Source organism: Cajanus cajan, chromosome 10, assembly GCF_000230855.2.
Source record: "Cajanus cajan strain Asha chromosome 10, NIPB_CcT2T_4, whole genome shotgun sequence".
Classification (NCBI taxonomy): Eukaryota; Viridiplantae; Streptophyta; class Magnoliopsida; order Fabales; family Fabaceae; genus Cajanus; species Cajanus cajan.
Window position 1 is genome coordinate 48,225,073 of NC_138526.1, and position 26,090 is coordinate 48,251,162.

General features: G+C 32.5%; 4 protein-coding genes across 4 annotated transcripts; 3 read left to right on the plus strand and 1 right to left on the minus strand.

The window, feature by feature from the left end:
- The first annotated feature begins 3,424 nt into the window (after positions 1–3,424).
- LOC109806127 (ATP synthase small subunit 6-A, mitochondrial) lies at positions 3,425–3,767 on the plus strand. Its single transcript, XM_020368500.3, has 2 exons — positions 3,425–3,611; positions 3,721–3,767. The coding sequence occupies exons 1-2, from the start codon at positions 3,491–3,493 to the stop codon at positions 3,765–3,767; spliced, it is 168 nt and encodes a 55-aa protein (XP_020224089.1). The 5' UTR covers positions 3,425–3,490.
- Positions 3,768–10,746: 6,979 nt separating this feature from the next.
- LOC109806484 (aquaporin TIP1-2) lies at positions 10,747–12,141 on the plus strand. Its single transcript, XM_020368907.2, has 3 exons — positions 10,747–10,963; positions 11,189–11,439; positions 11,590–12,141. Exons 1-3 carry the CDS (start codon positions 10,831–10,833, stop codon positions 11,962–11,964), a joined length of 759 nt encoding a protein of 252 aa, XP_020224496.1. The 5' UTR covers positions 10,747–10,830; the 3' UTR covers positions 11,965–12,141.
- A 1,432-nt stretch (positions 12,142–13,573) lies between these two features.
- Positions 13,574–17,463, plus strand: LOC145952525 (uncharacterized). The gene is made up of 4 exons (XM_083064900.1): positions 13,574–13,604; positions 14,642–14,863; positions 15,326–16,363; positions 17,423–17,463. The coding sequence occupies exons 1-4, from the start codon at positions 13,574–13,576 to the stop codon at positions 17,461–17,463; spliced, it is 1,332 nt and encodes a 443-aa protein (XP_082921026.1).
- Positions 17,260–18,797, minus strand: LOC109806485 (transcription factor MYB48). The gene is made up of 3 exons (XM_083065794.1): positions 18,610–18,797; positions 18,365–18,494; positions 17,260–18,020 (listed from the first exon to the last, which is right to left on the minus strand). Exons 1-3 carry the CDS (start codon positions 18,722–18,724, stop codon positions 17,540–17,542), a joined length of 726 nt encoding a protein of 241 aa, XP_082921920.1. The 5' UTR covers positions 18,725–18,797; the 3' UTR covers positions 17,260–17,539.
- Between the last annotated feature and the right edge of the window lie 7,293 nt (positions 18,798–26,090).

Consider the following 26,090-nt stretch of genomic DNA (forward strand, 5'->3'; position numbering starts at 1 on the left):
AGTCAATTAAAGAGAACGAACAGAAAAATAAAACAAGTCAATGACACTATCATTTACATATTAGAGTTTCACAAAATAGGATAATGGTATGAGAATAGTATTATATATGAGCAATGAACAATAGTGTAGTATTATTAGTAGAGAAAAAATGGAGAAGACAGGAGCATAGAAAAAAAAGATGAAAAACTCACTTGAAAATTCTTAAAACACTTGAAAAATCATTTCAAACAATCCTTCAAAATCCGATGGGTTTGGATGGGATTGTTTTATGAATCTGGTATTTATAGATAACACTAGAAAGTCTTTCAAAATCCCTCTCACACAACAATCCTTTAAAATCCTTAAATTTTTGAATACCAATGGATTGTTTTTAAGTTGTAAAAAATCTCAAATGAATACCAGTGGATTTTAATGGACTCTTTAAAAAATCCTAAAAATCCAGATTGAATACCACTGGATTGTTTTTAAGTGACATAAAATCCTGATTGAATACCAATGGACTTTTTTACTCAAAAAAAGTCTTTTAAAATCCTACGAAATCCTAAACCAATACACCCCCTAAGTATAATACGGATTATTAGGAGCTAATATAATGTTTGTTTTATGTGATGTCATCAAAGTTCATTAAAATACATTTAAAACATCATATCACATCTATTTAATTAATAAAGACAATATTTGACGATATAAAAATTAATCAAGTGCATATAATAATTTACCAAGGGCAATCACTGTAAGTTATCAAGAGAGTTGATAATCGACTTTATTAGAAGAATTTGCTTGTAGATTTGTAGTATACTTAAGAATAGTTACGAATACACATATAAGTTCATAAAATGTAATGAGTATTGTGGAAACTGATATTCACAAGTTTTCATAATAGTATATGATATTATTTGTTTTGGATTTAAATTCTTATGATTTGTTTTTTGATTATTTTTCAAAAGGTATCATATTAATTAAGATTATGTGTGTTTTATAAATTTTTTTTTTGGGTCTTTTTATGATTTAATAATATGAGATATTTTATTTATATTTCAAACAAAGGATCATATTTTAATCTCTCATCAATAAAATTTTTAATTTCATCTAAGAAAATTCAATGACTTCCACATTGTCCGAAAGATTTTTGACACAAAGAATCACATTTGAATCCGTTGTCTCCCATTGTTAAATACTTATCCGAGATTCTAAGCTAGTCACATAGTCGACTTTTGACATAAGAGATTTCACCTCATATACATTGTATCCCAATGTTAAATACTCATTCGAGACTTTTAAGTTGGTTATTTGATTGATCATTGACTCTAATGCCATTTTTGGACGCTTAAGATTCACATTTATGTATGATATTGTCTACTTTAAACTTAAAATCTTATAATTTTATTTTTGATTATTTTTTAAAAGACTTTATACCAATGAAAATTATGTATTTTACAAATTTTTATTTTTTTTCATAATCCAATAATATGAGACTTTGTTTATATCTAACAATAAAAAAGATTAAAACTTAATTGTTAAAATTTATAAAATTCATACACATAATTAAAGAAATTAATCTTAAATCCTAAACTCTAAACCCTAAAAACAAATTAAAGAAATTAACAAATAACAGCAAGCTGTAAACTAGTTTGCTTTTGAAAGCTCATTTTTTCTCATTGCTGTAACGTACTGTCAAACACTCACTTCCATACAATTAATATTATACACGTAAATTTTTTCCTATAAGATTAAGTGCCACCTTTTGTTGTATAAAACTCAAACACTCCACTCCATTCCTCTTGGTTGAAAGTTGAACCCTATGATCTGCATTATCTATGATGGACATGAGTAGAGCTGTCAAAATGGGCTTGGCCCGGCGAGCCAACCCGGCTCACCACGGGTTCGAGTCGGGTTGGGTTAAAAAAAATTTGAAAATTTCAATACGGGTCAAATTTGAACCCGGCTCACCACGGGTTCAACCCGGTTCAACCCGGGTGAGCCGGGTTGAACCCGTGGTGAGCCGGGCTGGCCCACCAACCCGTGATTAAATTTTTTTTTGAAAAAATACAATAATTATTGGGTCATGGTGCAGTCCAACATGAGACAATAATAATTATTTAATGTTAGATTGTAATTTGTAATTTTTGTGATTTTGGATTGTATTTGAAGTTTAAGATAATTTTGGATTATATTTATCTATTTGAGATTATTTAGATTTGATTTGATTGTATTTAAAATTATCATTTAATATTTGGGATGAATAATTCATTTAAGGATGTCTTAATTAAGAATCTCGGATTTTTAAAATAAGTTTAAATTTTTGGGCTTTAGTTGTATATTAAGAAAAAAAAATGAAAAAAATTATTTTTTTTTAAGGTGAGCCAACCCGTTTAACCCATCAACCCGTGGTAGGCCAGGCCGGACTCGATTTTTTTGAGCTCACTGATAAGTGAGCCGGGTTGGGTTGGCCCACCAAATAACCAACCCGTGGTGGGCCGGGCCGGGCCGAGTAGCTCGTTTTGACAGCTCTAGACATGAGATACTTGTGACTTGCCTTATAATCAAAATTTTGAGAATGTAAACATCACACGCTTCTAGTTCTATCACATATTTTCCAAAACAATTAGAAGATATGTGAGTCTTTTTAGTTCCTCTAATATTACTTCACTAATCATTGTAGCAAGTATATTGCTTCTTTGCTTAACTTTACCATTAAACCCAATTATTTTTCTATAAAGTGAGCGTTGTTTTAATCTATATATACTCCATTATTCCCATGACTACTTCACAATAAAGCCAGAGAGCATAATCTATAAAAAAACAAAAAAACAAAAAAAAATTCAGAGTTTTATATATTTACTTTTCTCTTATAGGTAATGCTTGAAGCGCTTCTTTGTTAACCCAGGTAACATCTTAGACCTCATAACAATTTCGTTGAACAACCCCATGAGTCGAATAATATCTTCTTTTTTCCGTGGACTTCTCATATCTAACTTTTCTTTTTGTCATTATTAATCGTTTTCATCGTTTTTTCCCCTCAAACTCCTAGTTAAAATATAGGATATAGGTATAATTTTGGTCCTATTAGAGTGAAAAAAATTTACGACTTTCATTAACTTAAGAACGTAACTTTTAAAAAAAAAATGTTTGGTAGTATCTTGTTCCATAACTAAGACACTACCTTCTTCAATTTTAACGCATTTCACATTGTCCAACTCTTAATATACATTATATTGATGAAACACGTGCAAATAATAGTACTGCATAAAAATTAAATAATTGAAAGTTTCAATATAATTATGGGATTATAAAATCAAGTTAGGCTGGGTCGAAAAGTTTAATTGAGATGAGGGTACTTTGGGTTGGGTCGATTGGTAAGTTTGGGTTGGGCCTTGATAGCCCATTTGCATTGGGTTTGAGGGTGAGACTGGTATTAGATCTGGTTGTTGAGTGGAGAGGTAGAGGTTGAGGTTGAGGGTGAGAGTGAGTAGCAGAGAGTGCACAAAAAATGCGTCTATTCGATCCATGGCCTGTCTTTTTCAAGCGAGAATGGAAGCGGAACTGGCCCTTCTTGGTTGGATTCGCCATCACCGGAACCATAATCACCAAATTTTCTCTCGGTCTCTCTGGTAAATCCACCTCCTTCTTCTCTCGCATCCAATTTTTTATTTTTTATTATTGTTTCTGAACTTTGATTTTTCTTCTGAATCTGATTTCCTGTCGCTTCGTTTTTCGCAGAGGAGGATGCCAAAAACTCAAAGTTCGTCCAGGCGCACAAGAGGTAAAGCTCTGCTCACCAAACCCTAGTTTTTATCTCACGCATTTTTGGTACTCTTTCATATGAACGTCTTTTTCTGTCCGATTATTGTAAATTGAAATTTATTTGAGTGTAGTGCATTGCATAAATTTGATTTTGACACTTTAGCCGGTTTTTCGTGTGTCGGAATTCCGACATTCTAGTTTTTTAATTTTTTTTTTCCTGAGCAATCAGTAGGGTGGAACTATTCATGAATTTTGGTGCCAAAATAGGATCAATAGTTGAAAATGTTGATAAGTTGCTCCACGTTGTCATGCATGGTATTTGTTCAATGGACATGGTGGATTTGAGATGAGAGCAAATGTTGTCATATCATTCGAAACTTCATTATTGACCATGGTTGCAATTCAAAACTCTCCCAAGTTCATTTTCCATGTCTTTCTTTGTCCCATTTCTTTATAGGTTTAATTGATGTCATCTTAATGATGTACTGAAAGTGTGATGGAACTTACACGTGAACGTGATTGTCATTCAAATCTTATATTATGGACGTGCATCAATTCTCGAGTTGATGGATGTTAATTAGTTAATACATGGTAGACTTGTTCAGTTGTTGTTAACTCTGATATCTCTTTCACTTGGATATCAAAGTATGATATTGTTTTGGTTTCAGAGATCATGAAGTGTTTTATGTTTTAAATTATCAGATGATGATATCATTTTACTACTACAATATGATTAATTTTGCATGAGTAATAATTATCTCCAAATGCTTTTCATCTTATTTTTTACTTAAATGACTTTGGTGAATGAATCTTTCGTCTGAAAGTTTAACAATTGTTTATCTAGTTAGCTCTGGATCATATCCATCTGTACAAATTTCTAGATTCTATTAATAGGATGTTATGCTCTTTTTGTATTTTTCTTGATAACTTCAGAATGGAAGATTTGCTCTGGCTTTGCACATTGTATTATGTGTTGATAGTGCTTTGCTTGTTTTAGTTTTACAAATTGTAATAGAAGAGAGATGTTGTTTGCACTCTGTCGATGTTCCTATTTCCATTTTGGTTGTTTACTTGAATGTGCATGAAGAATTCATACTGAGCAGTTTGGAATGAATGGATTCACTTTATGATTACTTCAATATGATAATTTATGGGGACTTGGAGGTCTGCTTTTGCAATGATGCTAAAAATTGCTAACATAAATGAAAATAGTTGTGTTAATCATGTTTTTCTTGGCTTTCTAGAGTTTGCTTCTCAGCAGCTTATAGTAATATATTGTCATTTATCTGAAACCAATTTATGTCAAGAGTGCATATGATGAGCATTCTATTCTGAAAATTTCACCAAGTAGTTGGCATGGAAGGTTTATGCTGTTCCTATTTTTCCAGGTGACTTTGGAATGGAAGATTTGCATTGACTTTGCACATTGTATTAGATGTGTGAAGAGAGCTTTGCTTGTTTCAGTTTTACAAATTGTAATAAATGAAGAGAGATGTTGTATACACTCCATGATCCTATTTTCATTTTGATTGTTTACTAATGTGATTGAAAATTCATACTAAGCAGTTCTGAATCAATGAATTCACTGTATGATTAATTTAATTTGATAATTGATGTGAACTTGGGGTTTTATTTTAGCAATACTAATAATGCCAAATTGCTAATTTAAGAGTAAATAATTATGTTAATCATGTACTATTTTTGCTAATCATTTTATGGTTAGCAATATGTAGTTATAAAGACTGGAACAGTTAGTAACACACCGAGCTTGTAGTGAAGTTTTGAGGTCAGAACAGCATAATCATACACACTATCTAAAAAAAATTAAAATCTGAAAGAGGGGAAACCGTGAAAGAGGGTAATAGTGTGAAAGTTGAAAGGTGGAAGAATGAATTGTGAAAATCGGGAGAATTTAAAATTATCTATTGAAATTGGTGATGGTGAGAGAAGAGGAAAGGGTGCTTGAAAATTGAAAAAGAGATGAAAGAAGATATGTAGAAAAGAAAGAAAGTATTAAATTGAGTGTTAAGATTGTAAAATTAAAAAGATTAGGAAAAAAAAAGATTAAGGGTAATTTAAGAAGGTTTTTTTTTAAAACAAGAGAAAGTAAGTGTATTTATAAAATAAAAGGTGTATATATCATGGCTTATGAGCATTGTTGCTCTACGCTAGTTCGCAACTGGAAATTATGTTGGTGTGCACTAGCTCATAAACTTGAAAAGAATATGAAAAAAATGTAAAAATAAAAATATATATTTCTTCAATTAGCACCCAACAACTAATAAAGCATCAAGAAGTTTGGTCCGTTTTAATATTTTTAGTTAAAATTTAACTTTTAAGATAGTTTAAATCTTATTAAAGGAGTAGAAAAATTGAAAAGTATTTGCATTTGGCTTTATTTCTCTTTATAGGAGATTAAAATATAAAAAAAAGGTTTTTATTAGATTTGGTATTTTTTTATTGGATATTAATATGAACGTAAAATACATATTATGAATCAAATATTTTTGAGTGAGAACAATAATAATTCATTTTTTAAATGAAAGCAGAAAGTAATATTAAGGCTAAAATAGTATTTTAGTCCCTTATAATAATTGTTTGTTTCAATTTAGTCCCACTTTTATTTTTGGTCTCAATTTGGTCCCTAATAAATTAATTGGTTGCAATGTTGGACTTCTGTCCAAATTATTTAGACGGAGTTAACTATTGACCACGTGGATGCCACGTGAAAGTTACGTAGATGCCACGTGAAAGCTACATACATGCCACGTGGATGTCAAATTTTGTCATGCATCTGAAACCGGAACAGCCCGTTCTGAAACCGGAACGGCCCGTTCCGGTTGCACTCATGGTGTGTAAATTTTGCATCTGGAACGCCCTTTTCCAGATGCATTATTTAATCCCAACGCGTGCAGCAGAACGGGCCGTTCTGGAATCTAAAACAGGCCGTTCTGTAATCAGAACGGGCCGTTCTAGAACGCCAACCAACATAGTGCACAAGTGTAGTTCAAAAATTGAAAGTAAACCATTTACACATACACAATTTTTTTTATCTAAAAAATAATATATTTTAAAAATTAAAAATTATATTATAATATATATATATATATTTAAATTATCGTATGTATAAAATATAAATTTCGAGGAGTTATTCATTTATCTGATATTTGTCAAACTTTTGTACTTTCTATTTATTGTTTATGTTGATAAAAAAAATTAAAATTGTAAAAAGGCTTAAATATGTTTTTAGTCCCTCAAATTTAAGATAAATTTATTTTTGGTTCCTCAAATTTAAAACTGTTGTTTTTAGTCCTTGTAATTTTTAAAAATCTTGTTTTAATCTCTTAGGTCACCAATAACATATTTGAAAGTGACTAATTAAGACAGTTATGTAATATCAACCGGATTTAATGTGATATTTTCACTAATAGGAACACCAATAGGTAAATTTTATGCAATAATGTTTGATAAATTTCTTAACAAAATTTGAATATAAGGACTAAATTAAGATTTTTTTAAATTACAGGGACTAAAAATAATAATTTTAAATTTGAGGGATCAAAAATAGATTTACCCTAAATTTGAGGGACTAAAAGCATATTTAAGCCTTGTAAAAATTTATATCACATATTAAAAACATCTTTATATGATAAATAAATTAAACTTAATTTTTATAAGATTTAACATATTTATTTATATGTTTTTATTAGTGAAAATATTATTAAGTAAGTTTTTAAGATTGTTATGTAACCAAACATTTTAAAAAAATGTCTATGACAGATAAATATATAATATTTATAACAAGTATTTTTAACAAAAATTAGGTTTAAATCTGTTAAATTATAATATAACATAATCTGACATAATTTATTTTCATCCTTAATCATAATTGTAGATATAAAAACTTGTAAAAAATAACTATAACATATATTTATACTTAAAATAATTATATATAAAATTTTTAATATTGCAAATATATGAATAAGTATTGTTATCACGATCTAAAATTTGTGGATATAATCATTAATTGTATGTGTGACATTCTAGAACCAGAACAGCCCGTTCTGGTTTAACTTTTCCTACGTTAATTTTGCATTCGAAACGAGCCGTTCCGGATGCAAAATTAATGCACGAAGAGTGAAACCAGAACGAGTCATTCCAGTTTCAGAACGGGCCGTTCTGGTTCTAGATGCATGACAAAAAATTTGACATCCACGTGGCTTCCACGTGACATCCACGTAGTATCCACGTGGCCAACAATTAACTCCGTCTAAATAATTTTCCGTAAGTCCGACATTGCAACCAATTAATTTATCAGGGACCAAATTGAGACAAAAAATAAAAATGAGACTAAATTGAAACAAACAATTATTATAAGAGACTAAAATAGGTTTTTAGCCTAATATTAATTACATAAAAAAAACTTGAGATGATTGATTCCTCTTAAGTAGGAATGAAAAAGCATGGATAAACACCCAAAACCATTTACAATATCACAACTTAATATCTTTTAACACTAGACAAGTAATTTAGTCCTTTATTAGTGGTACTCTCAGTATTGAAGATCAGAAGAACAAAAGAAAAAAAAATAAACAAAAGAAGATGCGACCTTCTTGATTTAAAGTTTTCGTCCCTTAAGCCGTCCATAATAAACAAAGAATGAAAGAGATAAGCTTAAAAATGATGATAATTGAAATGGTGTACGGGGGTGGCAACTGGACATTAATATTTGAAAATACTAGTGGCTCCTGATGCATCATATTGATGGACTAGTACAGACGAGTAGCAATTGTTGATTATATTAGGGGCTCAGATTGACTTGATAAGCTAGGGCAGTTTATTATTATTATTTTAAGCAAATCAAATGACCACTTCATACACCATTAGTTAATTACAGCCGATGACAGATGCTTAAGAATTCAAGTCGAATCAACTCAGGCTCTCCTTTTCAAAACATTACCTACTCAATTCTCAATTAACTAACAAATCATTCAACACTTCTGAAAATAGAAATGCTTGTGCTGTTTGTCTGATCTGCAGAAAAGAAGACTACTGAAAATTTTAGTATTAGGACTTCGTAACAACTATTATCCTTATTTGACGTCAATGGGTATCTCCTAATTTTGTAATTGATAAAAAAAATGTAATTTTTAATAAATTTAATTAACAACAAAGAGAATATTAAAAAAAAAGGAGAATATTTAACAGGAAATCCCGTGTTTAATTCTCGGCAATACAAAAAAAAAAAAAAAAATTGGGTAAACAATATCACAATACTACGAGGAAATATGTGACAGGAAAAAAAATGTGGCTAATACCTTTCAGACATAAAATAATTAAATTGACCTTTCTCAACAAAGTAAACATGACAATTTTACAGTGCAGGGCTCCATATTCCCTTCTTCATGAACAACGCTTTAAAGAATTAATTAATAATCTTCATCCTTGGAATTACGTTCACGTGGACTTCACTTTAATGGATCACGAGGATAAATATTAGGGAATATTTTGTAATGAATAAATTATACAAGTGAATTTGATACTACCTCATAACTTAGAATCTTAAAGTATTAGATATGTGTTTTTTTCTCATTTATATACTATTAAATATATTAAATTTTAACTGATGTGAAACTAACTTCACACTTGAATTCTAGTATTTCTCTCAAATGTGTCTCTTCCACATGATTAAACTCTTCTTCAAGAGAAAGTTTTTTTTTGCATTCATGAAAATATTCAATGGTAGCCTACTTATATTTGTAGGGTCATTGCACATCAATAGAATATGTCTTTCACACTTTTTAGAGAGACTTCAATACAAGGTATGATCCCATTATTAAATCTTTTGCCAATTCCATTATTCAAGATCTTACTCTTAGATTTATTGTCAATTCTATCAAGTTAATATTCATTGGAGCTAGTTATTTAGCAAATCATTAACTTTAATACCAACTATTATATAAAAAAGTTAAACATCAGGAAACACTTCACTAATAGATAATAAATAAATCACACAAGTAAATTTCCATCACATCATAATCCTAAATCTTAAGACATTATATAAGTTGATTTTTCTCACAAATGTAAAACTCTTTCACACTTAAACCCTAAGACTCCCTCGCATGGTGATTCTTCACGGTTAACAATTTTGTGATCACACTGCTATGAAGCTGGCATGGCACCCCTCCAACATCACAACCAATAAGAGCCAATCATTTCGTGGGCCAGGTCCTACCTTTCATCTTTATTGGGATCATTATTTATTAGGCCTAATTAGTATTTGAATCATTTAGTTTTTCTTTAAAACATGCAATGATTGTAGCCAATGACAAACTTTAGAATATATATATGCATCTAACTATTAACTATATTTGAGACACTAATAAAAGACAATAAAGCCAACTATTACCTTAGGGGGAGAATTAAGATAAGTCCATTACAGATGAAACTTTCTTCGCAAAAACATGTTATGTACCAGGTGATTAGTGGAAGAAAATATTAGGTAATTAAATACTACTAAAAAAATTCACAATTCTAACTAATCTGTAGGTAACATGTTTTAAGTTTGTTAAATGAAAAAATTAATGATAGTTAATTGGATATAGAGATTAATTAGAGACATGATGTAAAATGAGTTAATAATTTCTGTGCAAAAGTAAGGTTGCGTGGGAGTAACAGTAATAATGAATCCAACATTATTGGGCCGGTCCACATCACCGCCCAGTAAAAATTCAAAGGGTAGGTTGGGTCCAAAAGGTAGGACATTGATTGAAGGACCCACCACTGCACCATGGAAATGCAATTGGTCGGTGATCCGTGATTAGTCCACATCATGTTGTACACGTGGCAACACAGGAACGATTCGGAGGCTCGCCCTTGGCCACCCTAAGCAATAGACAGGTGGCAAAGAGTTTGAATTTTCTTCGTTACCTTTTCTGGCTCTGTCCCTCGTGTCATCAATCTAGTGTTGTGTAGTGCTATATAACATCCGTAACCACTAAACATTTCACACCAACAAATAAGTTGAGGCATTCTCTTCTATTCTATTCTAAAAACTCGAAACAATCTTGTAGTAAGAAGAAGAAAATGCCGATTTCTAAAATTGCCATTGGAAATTCTACGGAGTTGAGCCAAGCTGATGCCCTTAAGGCTGCCCTTGCTGAGTTCATCTCAATGCTCATCTTTGTCTTTGCTGGAGAAGGCTCTGGCATGGCTTATAGTAAGCCTTTTTCTATTTAGTTATTAAACATTGTGTTGGTTTGAATATGACATGCATTTAATAATACTAACACTAAGAGACAACTTTGTTCCTTAAATATGTGTTTAAAATTTGATTCCTAGTATATGTATATGAAGAACTATTTGTTTACGATAAGTTTCTCAAGTGAATATTGTTCCATAGAAGATATCTGGTTCACTAATAAATTGTGTTATGGTTTGGCAGATAAGTTGACAAACAATGGTTCAGCGACAGCAGCAGGGTTGGTGGCAGCATCACTGTCACATGCCTTTGCTCTTTTTGTTGCTGTGTCTGTTGGTGCAAACATATCTGGTGGTCATGTGAACCCTGCTGTGACATTTGGTGCCTTTGTTGGTGGCCACATTACTCTTTTTAGAAGCATATTGTACTGGATTGCTCAGTTGCTCGGCTCTGTCGTTGCTTGCTTGCTCCTTAAATTTGCCACTGGTGGATTGGTATAAATATATCACTAGCTACATGTCACGTAGAAACTAGTCAGAAAGAATCACCTAATAATTTCTTATAATTTACTCCTACTGCTCAAGATCATTCTTAATTGGCTTTTCCATTTTAGTGTTGAATTTGAAGTATTTGTGTGTTTGTAGGAAACATGTGCATTTGCACTGTCTTCTGGGGTGGGAGCAGCGAACGCTCTAGTGTTTGAGATTGTGATGACTTTTGGTTTGGTGTACACGGTGTATGCAACTGCAGTGGATCCAAAGAAGGGTGAGGTTGGCATAATTGCTCCCATTGCAATTGGTTTCATTGTGGGTGCTAACATCTTGGCCGGTGGTGCATTTGACGGTGCTTCCATGAACCCTGCAGTGTCTTTTGGGCCTGCTGTCGTGAGTTGGACCTGGGATAACCACTGGGTTTATTGGGCCGGCCCATTCATTGGTTCTGCTATTGCTGCTCTTGTCTACGAGATTTTCTTCATTACCCCAAACACTTATGAACAGCTCCCTGTCACGGATTATTAGAGCTTAGCTTAACTCCCCCATTGTGTTTTTTATTGGAATTGGGATGGATGTGTTTCTCTGCCTTCGTTTCTTCTCATGCTTTTGTTTTGCATTTGCTTGTTTCCAAATGTTGATTCCCTGAACTTTGTAACATGACATCTTTTTTCATTAAGTAATGATTATTTCCTTTCATCTAAACTAGAATATTGCCTTGTGTTACCCAAACTTTATACCACTTGAAATTAATCATTTATCACCACATTATAAGAATAAGTTTAATATAATAGTTTTGGAAATATAATAGTTTATAGCATAATCATTATTTTATCTTATGAAAAGATTTTATAAGATTAGTTAAAACTCTTGTTAAAAATATCCTAATCAATTTTTTGTTAATGTTAAAATAATGTTATCATAGAGAGTTCACACGTCATAAGAATAAATTAGTCTTTGATTATTAATTTTAAGATTGTATGGATCATGTTTATGAAAAAAATAAAAATAAAAATAACCCGTGAACAAAATTTTCAAAAACAGTTTAATAGATAGATAACTGAGTTTTTTAAACATGATTGATTAATATTCTGGTTATATATTAAAAAAAATTGTTAAAAGAAACAACTTACTTTTTATGTTTTTAAAAAACTAGTCTTCGACTATTAATTCATATATTTTATATAATAAAAAAAATCAAGAATCACATAAAGTGAGACTTGATTTTTGTGTGATTCTTGATTTTTTTTAAAGTATGGATACTTTATTTTTAAACAAAATTATTTTTATCATCGTTAAAATATTTTTTAAAATTCCGAAGTTATTAGAAGAAACAAATTCAAACAACTGAGGCGTGGTATTTGTTTATGCAAGTGATTATTTGGTTTTGATACTGCACTTGAATATTCACCAAGGGTTATTTATCGCTGAAAATATATCTGAAGCTGTAGTTGAAATTTATTTGCATAATTTACATCTTACACCCTGAACACACTTGCATAATTGTAATATTTGGGATTGATAATTATTTTGATAGCATACTGATCTGTTTGTTGCACGTAAATTTGTTGAACCATACGTATTTGTACAAATATGTCTGTTATGACCCGCTTACAAGTTGCAACCATGGTATGGATTTATAACTGTTTCACATAAATAAGAAGAAGAACATAAGTTTATATATATATATATATATATATATATATATATATATATATATATATATATATAATTATCTTTATTGAAAAGAAGTTTTTTTTAGATAATATCTAAAAAGAAAATCATGTGGACTTAGACATATGTATGTAGTGAAATCTTTAAGTACACAACAAGTAGTATTAGACATAATGGTCGACTAGGTGACTAGCTCGACAAGCATAATAGAGTTGATGACATGTGAATCAGAGTATAAGATCCCTTGTATTGAAAGTCATCTTAATAGAGTTGGTAGGTGAATCTGAGTATAAGATTCTTTATATCAAAAGTTATCCTAATAGTCAGTCCATATATAAAAGAATGTTCTCTTGATAACATAGAGGGTTAGGAGTAACCAGCTCAACGAGTATGATAGAATTGGTAGGTGAGTCTAGGTATAAGATTCCTTGTATCAAAAGTCTTCCTAATAGTATATCCATATATGGAGAAATGTCTTCCTAATAACATGGAGGGTTAGAAGGCGTATCCCTTATATTATGAGTACAAGTACTTAAAGCGTGACTGAACTCTATGAATTACCATTAGATATACTCGTAGACTAATAATTTTCGCTAGAAAAGTAGGATAAAATCATGATTCATTCTTTGATGGAGGATACATAGATTTATATACACAAAGTTGTCTCCATTGAAAAGAAATCTTTTGGATGATGTTCAAAAACAAAATTGTAGAGACTTACACTCAAAACAAATAATATCTTACTAATATAAAGATATGAATATATATGTGATGAAACTCCCGAGTGCATCAAAATAACTATAAAAGTTCGAAATATTACTTATTCTTTGATCAATTCAGAGTAACATTTGCAACTTAGTAACTTGAATAGCGTTGTGTTTGCTCTAACTATTGTTGGATAATCTTAAATTTCTAGAGATATCCGAGATATCCGAGATATTCGAGATATCCAAGATATCCGGGATATCCGATTTAGTTATCTGGAATTATTTGATTTTGAGTTATTTGGTTTCAGATTAGATAAGATAGTTTTTTGGTAAGTTTTGATTTGATAAGATATTTTATTATCTTCTTGTTAATTCAGTACGTTGTACAATGGCTATTTAAAGGCCATCTCTTATTCAATAAAAATCACAGTGAGTTGCTACGATCACCCACAATTTTAGTGTTACTCGTCTCTCTTAGTTTTTCTACAAATTGGTATCAGAGCTATATGCTCTGAGTGCCGAGTGTGAGAGGAAAACAGTGTGCGCCTGTGAAGGGGGAAGAAAGAAGAAAGAGAGAGTAATGGCAAAGGTTGTGAATGGAATGACCGTACCACAACTGTCAAAGAAAACCAATTATGATAATTGGTGTTTACAAATGAAGACCCTGTTGGGTTCCCAAAGTCTATGGGACATAGTGGAGAAGGGGTTCCAAGAACCCGAGGAGGACGAAGACCAATCTGTGGCTCAGATTGCCACATTGGAAAAGACACGAGTGAAGGACAAATCGGCTTTGTATTTTTTGTACAATGCCGTGGATGAGTCAGGTTTCGAGAAGATTGCAAACGCTGCATCTTCAAAGGAAGCATGGAAGATCTTAGAGGTTGCGCACAGAGGTAACCACCGTGTCAGACAGATCCGACTTCAAACTCTCCGAGGAGAGTTTGAGAGTTTGAAGATGGAGGATAAGGAACAAGTATCCGAGTACATAACTCGGGTGGAGAAGGTGGCTAACCAACTAGGAAGGAATGGGGAGCCAATGCCAGCAAGTAGAATTGTGGAGAAAATCTTGAGATCATTAACAGATGATTTCGAGAGTATTGCATGCGTAATTGAGGAGTCAAAGGACTTGTCAGTTCTCTCAGTGGAAGAGCTCGCTGGGTCACTCGAAGCCCACGAACAAAGGAGGAGGAAGATGAAGAATACTCTTGATCAAGCATTACAGGCGCAACTTGATTTGAATGAAACTCGGAACACTCAGGGCCGAAGATCAGGAGGACAAGGACGAGGTGATCATGGAGGACGAGGCAAAGGACGAGGTGATCATGGAGGTGATCAAGGACGAGGTCGAGGACGAGGTGACCATGGAGGTGGACAAGGACGAGGTGATCGTAGCCAAGGAAGTCAGCCGAGGTCCGAGGTGGAATGTTATAAGTGTGGCAAACTCGGCCACTACGCAAAGGAATGCAGATCGGCAAATTGCTACAACTGTGGCAAATACGGTCACATAGCAAAGTATTGCCGAGCTAAAAGCCGAAGTGAAGAAAAAGGGAAGAATCTTCTCACAGAAGAAGAGGACGAGGAAGCAGGAATTTTGATGATGACGCAGAGCTCGGAGACCAAGCTACGTCCGAGTTCTGCCTCCGAGGTCCAGCTAAACTTGAGTTGCGTCGAGAGATCAACAATTGAGCCTCCAAGCTCATATGAGAAGTCAGAAGCCGAGCTTGATTCAAGTTGCCTAAACAACTCGGTCTGGTATTTGGACACTGGAGCGAGCAATCATATGTGTGGAGAAGAAAGTTTCTTCAACGAACTCATCAAGGTAAAGGCTGGATTCGTGTCATTTGGGGATGATTCCAAGGTGGCGGTAAAAGGGCGTGGAACCATCAAGTTTATGCAGAAGGATGGACGAGTTGGAGAAATAAGGAATGTCTACTACGTTCCCGAGCTTAAGAATAACATCTTAAGCATGGGGCAGATGATGGAGAAAGGAAACTCGGTTCTGATGAAGGATCGAGTGCTTTATTTGAAGGACAAGCATGATCGTTTAATAGCCCGAGTGGAGATGAAAAAGAATCGGATGTATAAACTGGAGATGAACATCATTCAAAATAAGTGCTTAAAGCTAGACGTGAAGGATGAAGCAATGATGAGGCATTCTCGTTTTGGGCATTTAAACATTGGAGGTTTGACCGAGCTATCAAAGAAGGAGTTGGTGCATGGACTACGTGGTGTTGGGTATTCAAGAACAAGTTTTCCGAGCTCGTCCGAGTACAAAGCAAAGGAGCAAGACATCTACAACTCCACTGACGAGTTACATGTAGTATGTCTATTGACAAGAACAGAAGACATAAAATCTGAAGAGGTGGTACTTGATGAAAGATGGAAGAAAGCAACGGATGAGGAGATCGGATCAATTGAGAAGAGTGAGATGGGAAGTAAAGCTGAGCTAGTTGAGGAGTTTAAAGAAGTGAAGAGGGAGTTTGTGATGACCGATTTGGACATCATGAAGTACTTTCTGGGTTTAAAGGTGGACCAAAGAGCAACGGGTATTTTTGTGTCCCAAAAGAGGCATCGGCCACCTCGACGCAGGGGGTGCTGGACGTTGCATGGCTCGCGGGGCCATGGTACACAGAGGAGTATCGCGCTCTGGTGGAAGAAGCATCGAAATGAAAGAAGAAGGAGAAATTTAAGATTATGGGGGAGTTTTGTTGGATAATCTTAAATTTCTAGAGATATCCGAGATATCCGAGATATTCGAGATATCCAAGATATCCGGGATATCCGATTTAGTTATCTGGAATTATTTGATTTTAAGTTATTTGGTTTCAGATTAGATAAGATAGTTTTTTGGTAAGTTTTGATTTGATAAGATATTTTATTATCTTCTTGTTAATTCAGTACGTTGTACAATGGCTATTTAAAGGCCATCTCTTATTCAATAAAAATCACAGTGAGTTGCTACGATCACCCACAATTTTAGTGTTACTCGTCTCTCTTAGTTTTTCTACAACTATTATATTAATCACTCATTCCTGTACCCATATATAGTTGATTAAATTCTAACATAGAAAACAGATATCTATACAGTTCCCGGAATCTATATAATTTTATAATAATATTTTTTTTTCTCATGCATACAAGTAAAAGCAAAACTTGATATCTTTTTGTTTCACCTGTGGGCTGTGGTGTTTTTCATGAATTCAGTAAATTATGGTTCCATCATGTCCTTATCCCTTTGCGAGACATGGCTTATTTTAAGTTTTTTACTATATTCAGCTTAGTTAATGTCTGAGTTGGCCACGCGACATCACATGTTATCCGATTAATCTGTATTGTGTGCATGCATGTCATCTGAGAGTTATTCATGTACTAAAAACATCCAATGGCAAGTACTTTCTAGTAGCTACTAATTATAATATAAAGAATGAAAGAGGCATGTATGTTGGTGTAGAAGTGTAGATCAGATTAAAATTAAAATTAAAGCTTAGATGCAAACAAGTGCTTGATATTTTACATTCAGAATATACCAACTCGCTATCCTATTGGATGATTTTGGAAAGTAAAAGCACTGAAACGAACACTGACATATGGACTACTCACTACAGTTATGCCTGAGATTATTACAGCTGGTTCACACAAAGCTTAAAGATGCAATGCTATACAGGTTAGACTTTAGGTGGCACACATATGCTATGAACAAAATATTGATTGGAAAAAGAATATTAGCCGGTTAAAAATACAGTGCCTTGTGCATAGCAGGAAAAATATGGGTCGCTCAAGGGGCAAAACAAGCTTTCCTCATCCACCACCCAAAGAGAGTCGGAAGAATACTCCCATGATGGAGAAGGAACTTGTGGACAAGAGAAGTTGCAACCCTCTTCTGACATGTCAATGTCTTTCCATATATCTTCCAAAGAGAATCCTTGACCTTGACCCTCATCTTGTTGTTGGGTTGAGCCTGTGATCATACCATTACCATGTCCTCCTGTGTCATAAAAGCTCTCTTCTCCTGCCTTCTTGGAAGCATGTGGATCCACTGCATGGTTGTTTGAGGATATCGAGGAATCAACACTTGAAGGAGTTGGTGATGCAGCTTCTCCTCTCTTCTTGTCATCCTGAGCCTTTTTCCTCATCAGGGTTCTCCAATAATTCTTGATCTCATTGTCAGTGCGCCCTGGCAACTTGCGTGCAATTCTTGACCACCTGCATGTCTCAAACTAACCATGATTAGATTTGAATGAAATCAAGGGTGATAAAGTGTAAGAAGGATAAAACTTATTTGCAATCCTCTGTGTTTATGGTGTTATTTCCTTATTAGAATTAGAATTTTACTAAACATGAGTTAATGACTTGTTTCAGATGGTTGGTGTTGTTCTCATATCATACTTAAATTTAACTAAACACAAGTTACAAACATGAAACTCGAATTCTGGTCGAAGAATAATATTAAAAATATAAGTAGAAGTATCTCTAAGTTTTATACAAAATAACAAAAGGCATGACAGGAAAGATGAGCTTAATTTTTGCATATTAGTTAGAAACGAAACCTATTTCCCCATTTGGAATGAAGGTCCAACACAAGGCGTTCTTCCTGGGGTGTCATCTTGCCACGTTTGAGACCAGGATGGAGGTAATTAACCCACCTTAACCTGCAACTTTTACCTGTTCTATTCAAACCTACAACAAAATGAGGTGGTTAAAGGCTTCTTCTTCCATAATCTATAATCATAGTTCATAGCTTTGATTGTCTATTGACTAATGCCTACTTTACTGTCTCCCGCCACCTTCAAACCTGATACCTTAGCTATGAAGTCCCATCTACGGTCTCCAAACAAACCAACAAAAGACACCAATTTGAAGTCTTCCTGTTCTGTCCAGGGACCTTTACGCACTTCCTGTTGAACCATTTTCCAAAGGAATATTTTCTCTTTCTCTCAAGGGAAACTTGATCACTGCTTGCGGGGACCTATGCAACCATCACCAACATTTATATACGCCTTGTCACACTCGCTGTTTATTTTATTATAAGCTATTTTGCATATCCACCGTTCATTTGGTCGTTTTCGGAGGATGACATCACCCGCTACGTGGAAATAATCAGAGTAATAGATCAATATGTTGATGTAACTTTCACATTTGTTTTTTCCCTGTACCATACACGCTGATTTATTAATGTTGAATTAATCTATCTGACAGATGTTGTTCTTACCCAGTTCCACTACCTCCCCCTAGCTGCTTTATATTGCCATGCCAAGTATTCTAATTAGTTAATCATATCTTGTACTATAAGAGATTAAGAGATGAAGTTATCTTAAAGTGCTTCAAGCTAACACAAAGACAAGATTAAGCGACACTTTGGTTTGTAGATTTTTATTTTCCATTGTATATTTATCGATAATCCTAATCATATTCATAAGAAGTGCTAGTATATACTTTCTTTAATACACTCATAAATATTAATTAAAATTTATCAAAAACAAGATAATTATATATATGACTCTGAAGTACACTGTCATATTTTATTTTTAATAAAGTTTAGTTAATAATAAAAATGTATTATCAGTTTTTCTACCATGTAATATCTTATAAATTGACCTTTCATTGGGGTGGTTGAACTGTTGGCAGATGAAACCTTCTCTGATAAAACAACTTTAGAGTTCAAATGTATAAAGTGGATGAAAACAGCATGGATCGGGAAAAAAAAAAAAAAAAAAAAAAAAAAGAAGGAAAAATACCATGAATCTTTTAAAGGCATATGCATGTGTAAAATATGGTTGGAAAAAGAATGGTTAATAAGTTCGGAGTGATCCATTTCCAATTGTGTACTGTGCTGATAACAAAATTCAAAACTTGAATGAGTGAGGAAAATATGTTAATGAAGCAGGCATGTAGATGGATTGGATATTGCGGCCCTTGACTTCTGCAAAGGCCGGGACAGAAGAGAAAAGAGAAAGTAGAAGCAGACAAAATTTTGAAGAATATAAGCAGAAATAGTTAAGATGTTTTCCAGGCAACCTTTTCTCTCAAATATAATATTGAAAATGGAAAGGGATATTAGTGTGCAAACTATTGTTAGATAAATCCAGCATCCAAAGTTTGTTTGTGGTGTCCCCAGGAGAGAGTGAGGCACTATGTCGGGCCAGTTTAGGTTGTTAAATATGGGATATTCCAACTTGACGATCGATGGAACATCAAAGGTTAAAAAAATATATATAAATATTTGAACGCGAATGTGCATTAATCTAATTGTATCTTCAATAATACAATCACGGTCCAACAAAAATTATTGTGATTAATTTAATAACAATTGTTAAAGTAAATTTTGACATCATATTAAAATATGAATCCTAGTCTAACACAATCTACAAAATTAACAAGATAAAGATAAAGATTATTTCTATTTATATTTACTATATTATGCAACAAATTATAATTTCAATTCTCAAAGTCATTATAAATATATATTTCACTTTTATATAACTTATTTTTGATTCATTTTTTTCTATTTATTTACTGTTACACATTACATGTCAAGTCTATCATATAATTAAAATTTATAATGAATTATATATAAATAAGTATTATGTTTGAATATATAAATTATATTTAAAATTTATATAAATTAATATTTTGAACATAGAATCAGGCATTCGTAGCCAAAATGTGTGCCACGTGCTCTATTTATTTTTGTAAAATATATAATTTGTCGTGAACTTACTTTCGTGCATATTATTCCATAATACTGTAGTTTAACTGTAACTTTCTTATAGTTAAAATGTTTATACCATCAAACCATAAATTTTATAAGGGGTAAATAACATAAACAACACTCTGGAATTCATATCAATGGCACACATTTTTTCCCAAAAATTACGCACGACACCGCGCGCCCCTTGAGTACATACAGTAATTAATGAAACAATACAATCATCACTTTAACTAAAGTTAGCTGAGAAGAAAAACATTTTTTTTTTAATTAGACCAAAGCCCAAAGGTCTCACTGAAGTTAAAATGGAGTGATCAAAGAGTTAATTATGAAGAAAGCGGAAAGATGAGTTAGTGTGAGAGGAAGAGATATAAAAAGAGACATAAAAATGATAAAAGGACTAAGGAGTTACCATTTCCATGGCTTGAGGAAGTATGGTAGCTACCATCTCTTTCCTTGGATTGGGTTGACATCAAAGAGGAACGATGCTGGTGGGCCAATATTGAGGGCTTGAGGCTCCTGATTTTTTTTCTTTACTTTTAAAAAAAGTTTTATTTATTTATTTTAAAATTTTAAGATAATATTAGTTATGATCTTTTTAAGCATATTTTTATTTTTATTTTAATTTTTAATTTTTTCTTTGGTAAAAATGAGGGTTAAAGCTCAAATAACCTAAACATGACTCTTGCGGGATAAAGATAACCCAATTATATCTTGTCTATAAAAAAAATCCCAATTGGTGGTCTATCTAACAAATGTAACTCAAACTTAGTATTATGAGTAATATTTGTTAAATAGTCAGCAAATATATTCACTTCCCTAAAAATGAGTTACTATAACTTGTCAAGCTTTGTTTAGTTACATATGTATACTAACTATTATCAACAAGAAAGGATGGTACACCTCCACATAATTCTTAATCAAGTTCGCAGTTACTCTTGAATCACTCTCCACCTAGATCTTTCGATGTAAACAACTCAAGAGCAGGTAGAAATTCACACAACTCATTCATCATGACATTAGAGCTCTCTAAGTTCCTCAAAATGCTCGAAATCCATACTATTTCTGCATTCCGTAAGACCCATGCACATGCACAATAGATTCGTCATTGTTGACTATCAGCCAACCTTGGAGAGGAGTCTTATAAGCAATATCATGATCATAATATCTGGTGAAACCTCTTAAAGAGTCTCATTTCTTCACTTACTACACGCGTATAATTACATTTATTATAAATGAATGAGAAACAATAATACAAATTTTTTAGATAATTAATTTTTTTTAATATAAATGATAATATTAATCATATTTTTTTTAATTAAGTCAAGACTCATTGACACAAGTCTAAACACTTATAATAAATCTTATACTTTTAATTGTTTTTTTTATATAATATAAATTTAATCGACAGTTCAATCTTATAATTTTATACTTAAGATTATTAATATTAAATTTCATGTAATTTAAATTTTCTTAGATATGTTATCCACAAATGAATATTTACACATGTTTTAAGTGAGTTTTTTTACGCAAATAATACTATTTAAAAAAAATTTACCTAAACAGCAACTGTGCAAATTTATTTTCTCAACAAGTACCATTTACTGTTCACGTTCAGAACATGCCGTTCTGAAACCAGAACGGGCCGTTCCAAATTAAAAAATAACACATGATGAATGGATCAGAACGGGCCGTTCCGGATTCAAAATTAGCACATAAAAAGTGAAACCATAACAGGTCGTTTTGAATCCGGAACGGGTCATTCTAACATATAAATATTTTTTTTTTCACTTATCAAATACCAAAACTCAGAAACTAACATCAAATAATTAAATTTATTGAATATTAACATTATAAATATAACTAAATAAATTTATTAAAATTCAATACAACAATAAAGATTAATGGTGGCTGAAACTGAATTCATGACCAATATTTGGATATATCTTCCTAGTGTGACCAGGGGTGTGACCATGTGAGTAAGGGATATGAATTTTCTGGAACTTGCCGCAATCACACCACATTACATTTAGCCTTACTGTAAATCTCTCAGCGGGTCATGCGAGCAAGGAATATGAACTTTTTGGAACTTACCGCGATCATACCACATTTCATTTAGCCTTACTGTAAATCTCCCAGTGGGTCGTGCGAGTAAGGGATATGAACCTTCTGGAACTTGCCGCAATCATACCACATTTCATTTAGCCTTACTGTAAATCTCTCAGCAGGTCAAACTTCTCTCAGATGTTGCGTTTCTTTCAACTTTGTGGCCAAATCCAGAACTTAAGAGAACTTTCAAAGGTCGGCCAAAGTTTGGCAGGATTAGAACAGAGATGGACATTAGAGAACAACATAATCGTGTAAAAAATTGTTCCTATTGTTATACCCCTGATTACACTAGGAAAACATATCCAATATTGGTCATGAATTCAGCTTCCGCCACTATTGATTTTTATTATTGTAATGAATTTTAATAAATTTATTTAGTTATATTTATAATGTTAATATTCAATAAATTTAATCACTTGATGATATACTTTGAGTTTTGCTATTTGATAAGTGAAAAAAAATGGTCTGAATCTGTAGGCTAGAACGGCCCGTTCCGGATTCAGAATAGCCCGTTCTAGTTCCACTTTTTGTGTGCTAATTTTGATTGGCTTTGGTGAGGCCAAATTTTGGAGAACATATATAATTTTCTAAAATCATCCAAAATAGGTCGCATTCGGAGCCTGTATAAGTGGGAGGAGAAAACTAACTAACAAGGAAATCATTGAATTCTAATTGGGTATTGAATTCAGGCCTGCTTCTATGTGATTCGAAAGGTGCTAGAGATATGAAATTGAAGACAGCATATATATTATTCGTGAACCACAATTCACAACATGATAAGTAGAGATGCAGAGTGGAACATTGCATCACTTGACTACGTTTACACTAACACCACTCACTACATTCGTGGTGGTGAATGCCGTGGGCGTCACTTTTTAAAGATAAAGATAAGATTATATCATAAAAAAAATTAACAACACTTACGACATCATTGAAAATACAAGACGAGAATAAACAACAATCTAGCAATCTTTTAAATTCAAACCCGTGATTTTTATTTTAGCTCAATTCCATTGGAACAATTAGACAAGTTGGAGCATGGGATTGGAATAAAAAATTGAGGGAATGGAACGTTCAGAGGAGCCAAAAAAGATCTGTTAGTGACGTGGATGCCACCATTTTGTGGGCAGAGCACTTAATTTTATCCTGGGCATTGGGTTTATTAGAAGATAATGGAAGTGGTCCCATGTGTGCTCTTGTAAATAAACTAGAAGAACAAGTAATGACGATAATGTGTAAAAAAAATTAAACATTGTAGTGTTAATTACTTAATGAACAATGGTCCCAGATTATGATTGTATTTTATTTGCATGTGACATAGACTTGGATACTCTGACGTTATAACAATAACAGAGAGGCCATGTAGATGATATATATAAACCATATTCTTCTCGCGGGGCTCACTCTACCTTGATTTAATGCGTGATACATATAAAAATATATGTCATGATAATGTTACTGTGTTGCCTTTCTCTAATCTCGATGAAGAAAATGACTCAATTTTGGTCTTTTTAGGTGTGACACACAAAATTAAGGAAGGAACCCGTGTTTCGGATGGTTCTGTTTGTTTGTGCCTTTTTCATGCTTTCATTTGCTTCTATTTAATATAGATATCCTTCATAAACTTTAAAAATTGTTTTAATTTTGATCAAATAATAATATTAATTTCACTTAAAAGAGTATATCTAGAATAATATTTAAGTATAATTATTGTTATTCCTTAATTAGAACTAGAATTTTATTTTGATAATATACACTTATATTTAAATCAATATTAATTAGGTTTTAAAATATGTAACTAATAAAATCATCATTTTTAATTTAAATTTAAATAATTTCATAAATAAGTTAATTTTTTAAAAATATCTCAAAATATATAACAATTTCTCACATATTTTAAAAGGTTTAAAAATACATTATGAATTCTATATAGAATATAATGTATCAGACCTGATATAACAAGCTATTAAACTACACTTAGATCGATAGAATTTAACACACAATATAGTAAGTGTATCAAGTTATTAAATCCAAAACACTTTACGTGTGTTACTCTATTTAGTTGTTTCTAAACTAGTATGATTGGGCATGACCCTCATATGATATCAACTAATAACCTAAAAGAGGTTCAACACTTTATTTCAATAGACAATTATACTTGATGAAGGTTTTCAATAATTGGATTCTCGAAGCACCACAATACATTTCTACACAATTAGATATTTCAGCTTTTAAAAACATCTTTCTTTTAGTCTTAAATCCACAAAACAACATAACTAAATACACCAAGCATTTCATCAACATATTTCAACACTACAACATACCTCAAGCATAACAACACCATACTACACATCCACATACTTCTCATACATTTAAAATACAACATACAACAATATGTGATTAACATTCAATTTAGCACACTTATGCTTGACATGATCAGTTCGCGCCCAACGTCCATGCCCAATGTCACTTACCTAGTGTCTGACACTATTGAGGCAAAGAGCCTTTCTATAAACCACATTTGACACTGCATAACCTACATCTAGTATTGTCAAGGCAGAGAGTCACTAAATTTATCATGTCCGACACCATTTAACCTATGCCCGATGTTACCAAGTTAAAGAACTCTTAAGACAATTACGCCCAATGCCTCTCAATCCATGTCTAACATAGCAAAGTTAGAGAGCTCCTAACTAACTCACACCTAACGCTACCTATCTCGTGCTCGACATTAGCGAGATAAAGAACCTCTAACTTATAATCGAATGCCATAAAGTTGTGCCCTACATGAAGACGATTTTTGCACTTGGCAAAATCACGATCTACTCAACTACTTGAAATCTTCCAACAAAAACATGAAACTACGATTTTCAACATTTATACAACCTATGCAACTCAAATTCATCAAAATAACAACATGCATTCAACAAATGATCCAAAATCACCAATTTTATCTCCAACAACCAAACTCCCATATAACAATAAGATTCACTTCTTAATTCGACTTAGAGCCACAAAATTGATGAATTCAAGCAACAATCAACATATACATCACCAACAGAATTATTCTACAATTTTTTCTTACCTCAAATCACTAAAAATATAGGAAGAAGAAGGAAAGATGACGAAGAACACAGTCCTACGAGCTTCCTCCTCACAGTTCTCCTAATTCTCAACTTTGAGGCTTCAAATCATAACTCAACTATGTAAACTAGGCTCCAAGAAAAGGATCCAAGCAATCTATGAAGTCAAAAGGAAGAATGGTTCATAATGTTATAATTTTAACTTATAATTATTGGTCATTTTGTACTAATAAAATCAACTCTTCTTTAACTTTTAACTAGCTTAGTCCTCCTTTTAATGATGTTTTGTAATTAATTGGATATTGGTTACCATCACCTAATCATACCACTAGTCCACATTTTTTGTCTAACATTTGATTAGAAAGTAAATTTGGA

Bases quoted from the DNA above. Each gene is read 5' to 3' on its own strand.
- LOC109806127 (XM_020368500.3), top strand. From the start codon at position 3,491: ATGCGTCTATTCGATCCATGGCCTGTCTTTTTCAAGCGAGAATGGAAG. The intron at 3,612-3,720 runs GTAAATCCACCT...CGTTTTTCGCAG, and splicing joins ATTTTCTCTCGGTCTCTCTG to AGGAGGATGCCAAAAACTCA.
- LOC109806484 (XM_020368907.2), top strand. From the start codon at position 10,831: ATGCCGATTTCTAAAATTGCCATTGGAAATTCTACGGAGTTGAGCCAA. The intron at 10,964-11,188 runs GTAAGCCTTTTT...ATGGTTTGGCAG, and splicing joins AGGCTCTGGCATGGCTTATA to ATAAGTTGACAAACAATGGT. The intron at 11,440-11,589 runs GTATAAATATAT...GTGTGTTTGTAG, and splicing joins AATTTGCCACTGGTGGATTG to GAAACATGTGCATTTGCACT.
- LOC145952525 (XM_083064900.1), top strand. From the start codon at position 13,574: ATGGAGAAATGTCTTCCTAATAACATGGAGG. The intron at 13,605-14,641 runs GTTAGAAGGCGT...TGGATGAGTCAG, and splicing joins TCTTCCTAATAACATGGAGG to GTTTCGAGAAGATTGCAAAC. The intron at 16,364-17,422 runs GTATTTTTGTGT...TACTCACTACAG, and splicing joins GGTGGACCAAAGAGCAACGG to TTATGCCTGAGATTATTACA.
- LOC109806485 (XM_083065794.1), bottom strand. From the start codon at position 18,724: ATGGTTCAACAGGAAGTGCGTAAAGGTCCCTGGACAGAACAGGAAGAC. The intron at 18,495-18,609 runs GTTTGAAGGTGG...ATTTTGTTGTAG, and splicing joins CTTCATAGCTAAGGTATCAG to GTTTGAATAGAACAGGTAAA. The intron at 18,021-18,364 runs GTTTCGTTTCTA...TGAGACATGCAG, and splicing joins CATTCCAAATGGGGAAATAG to GTGGTCAAGAATTGCACGCA.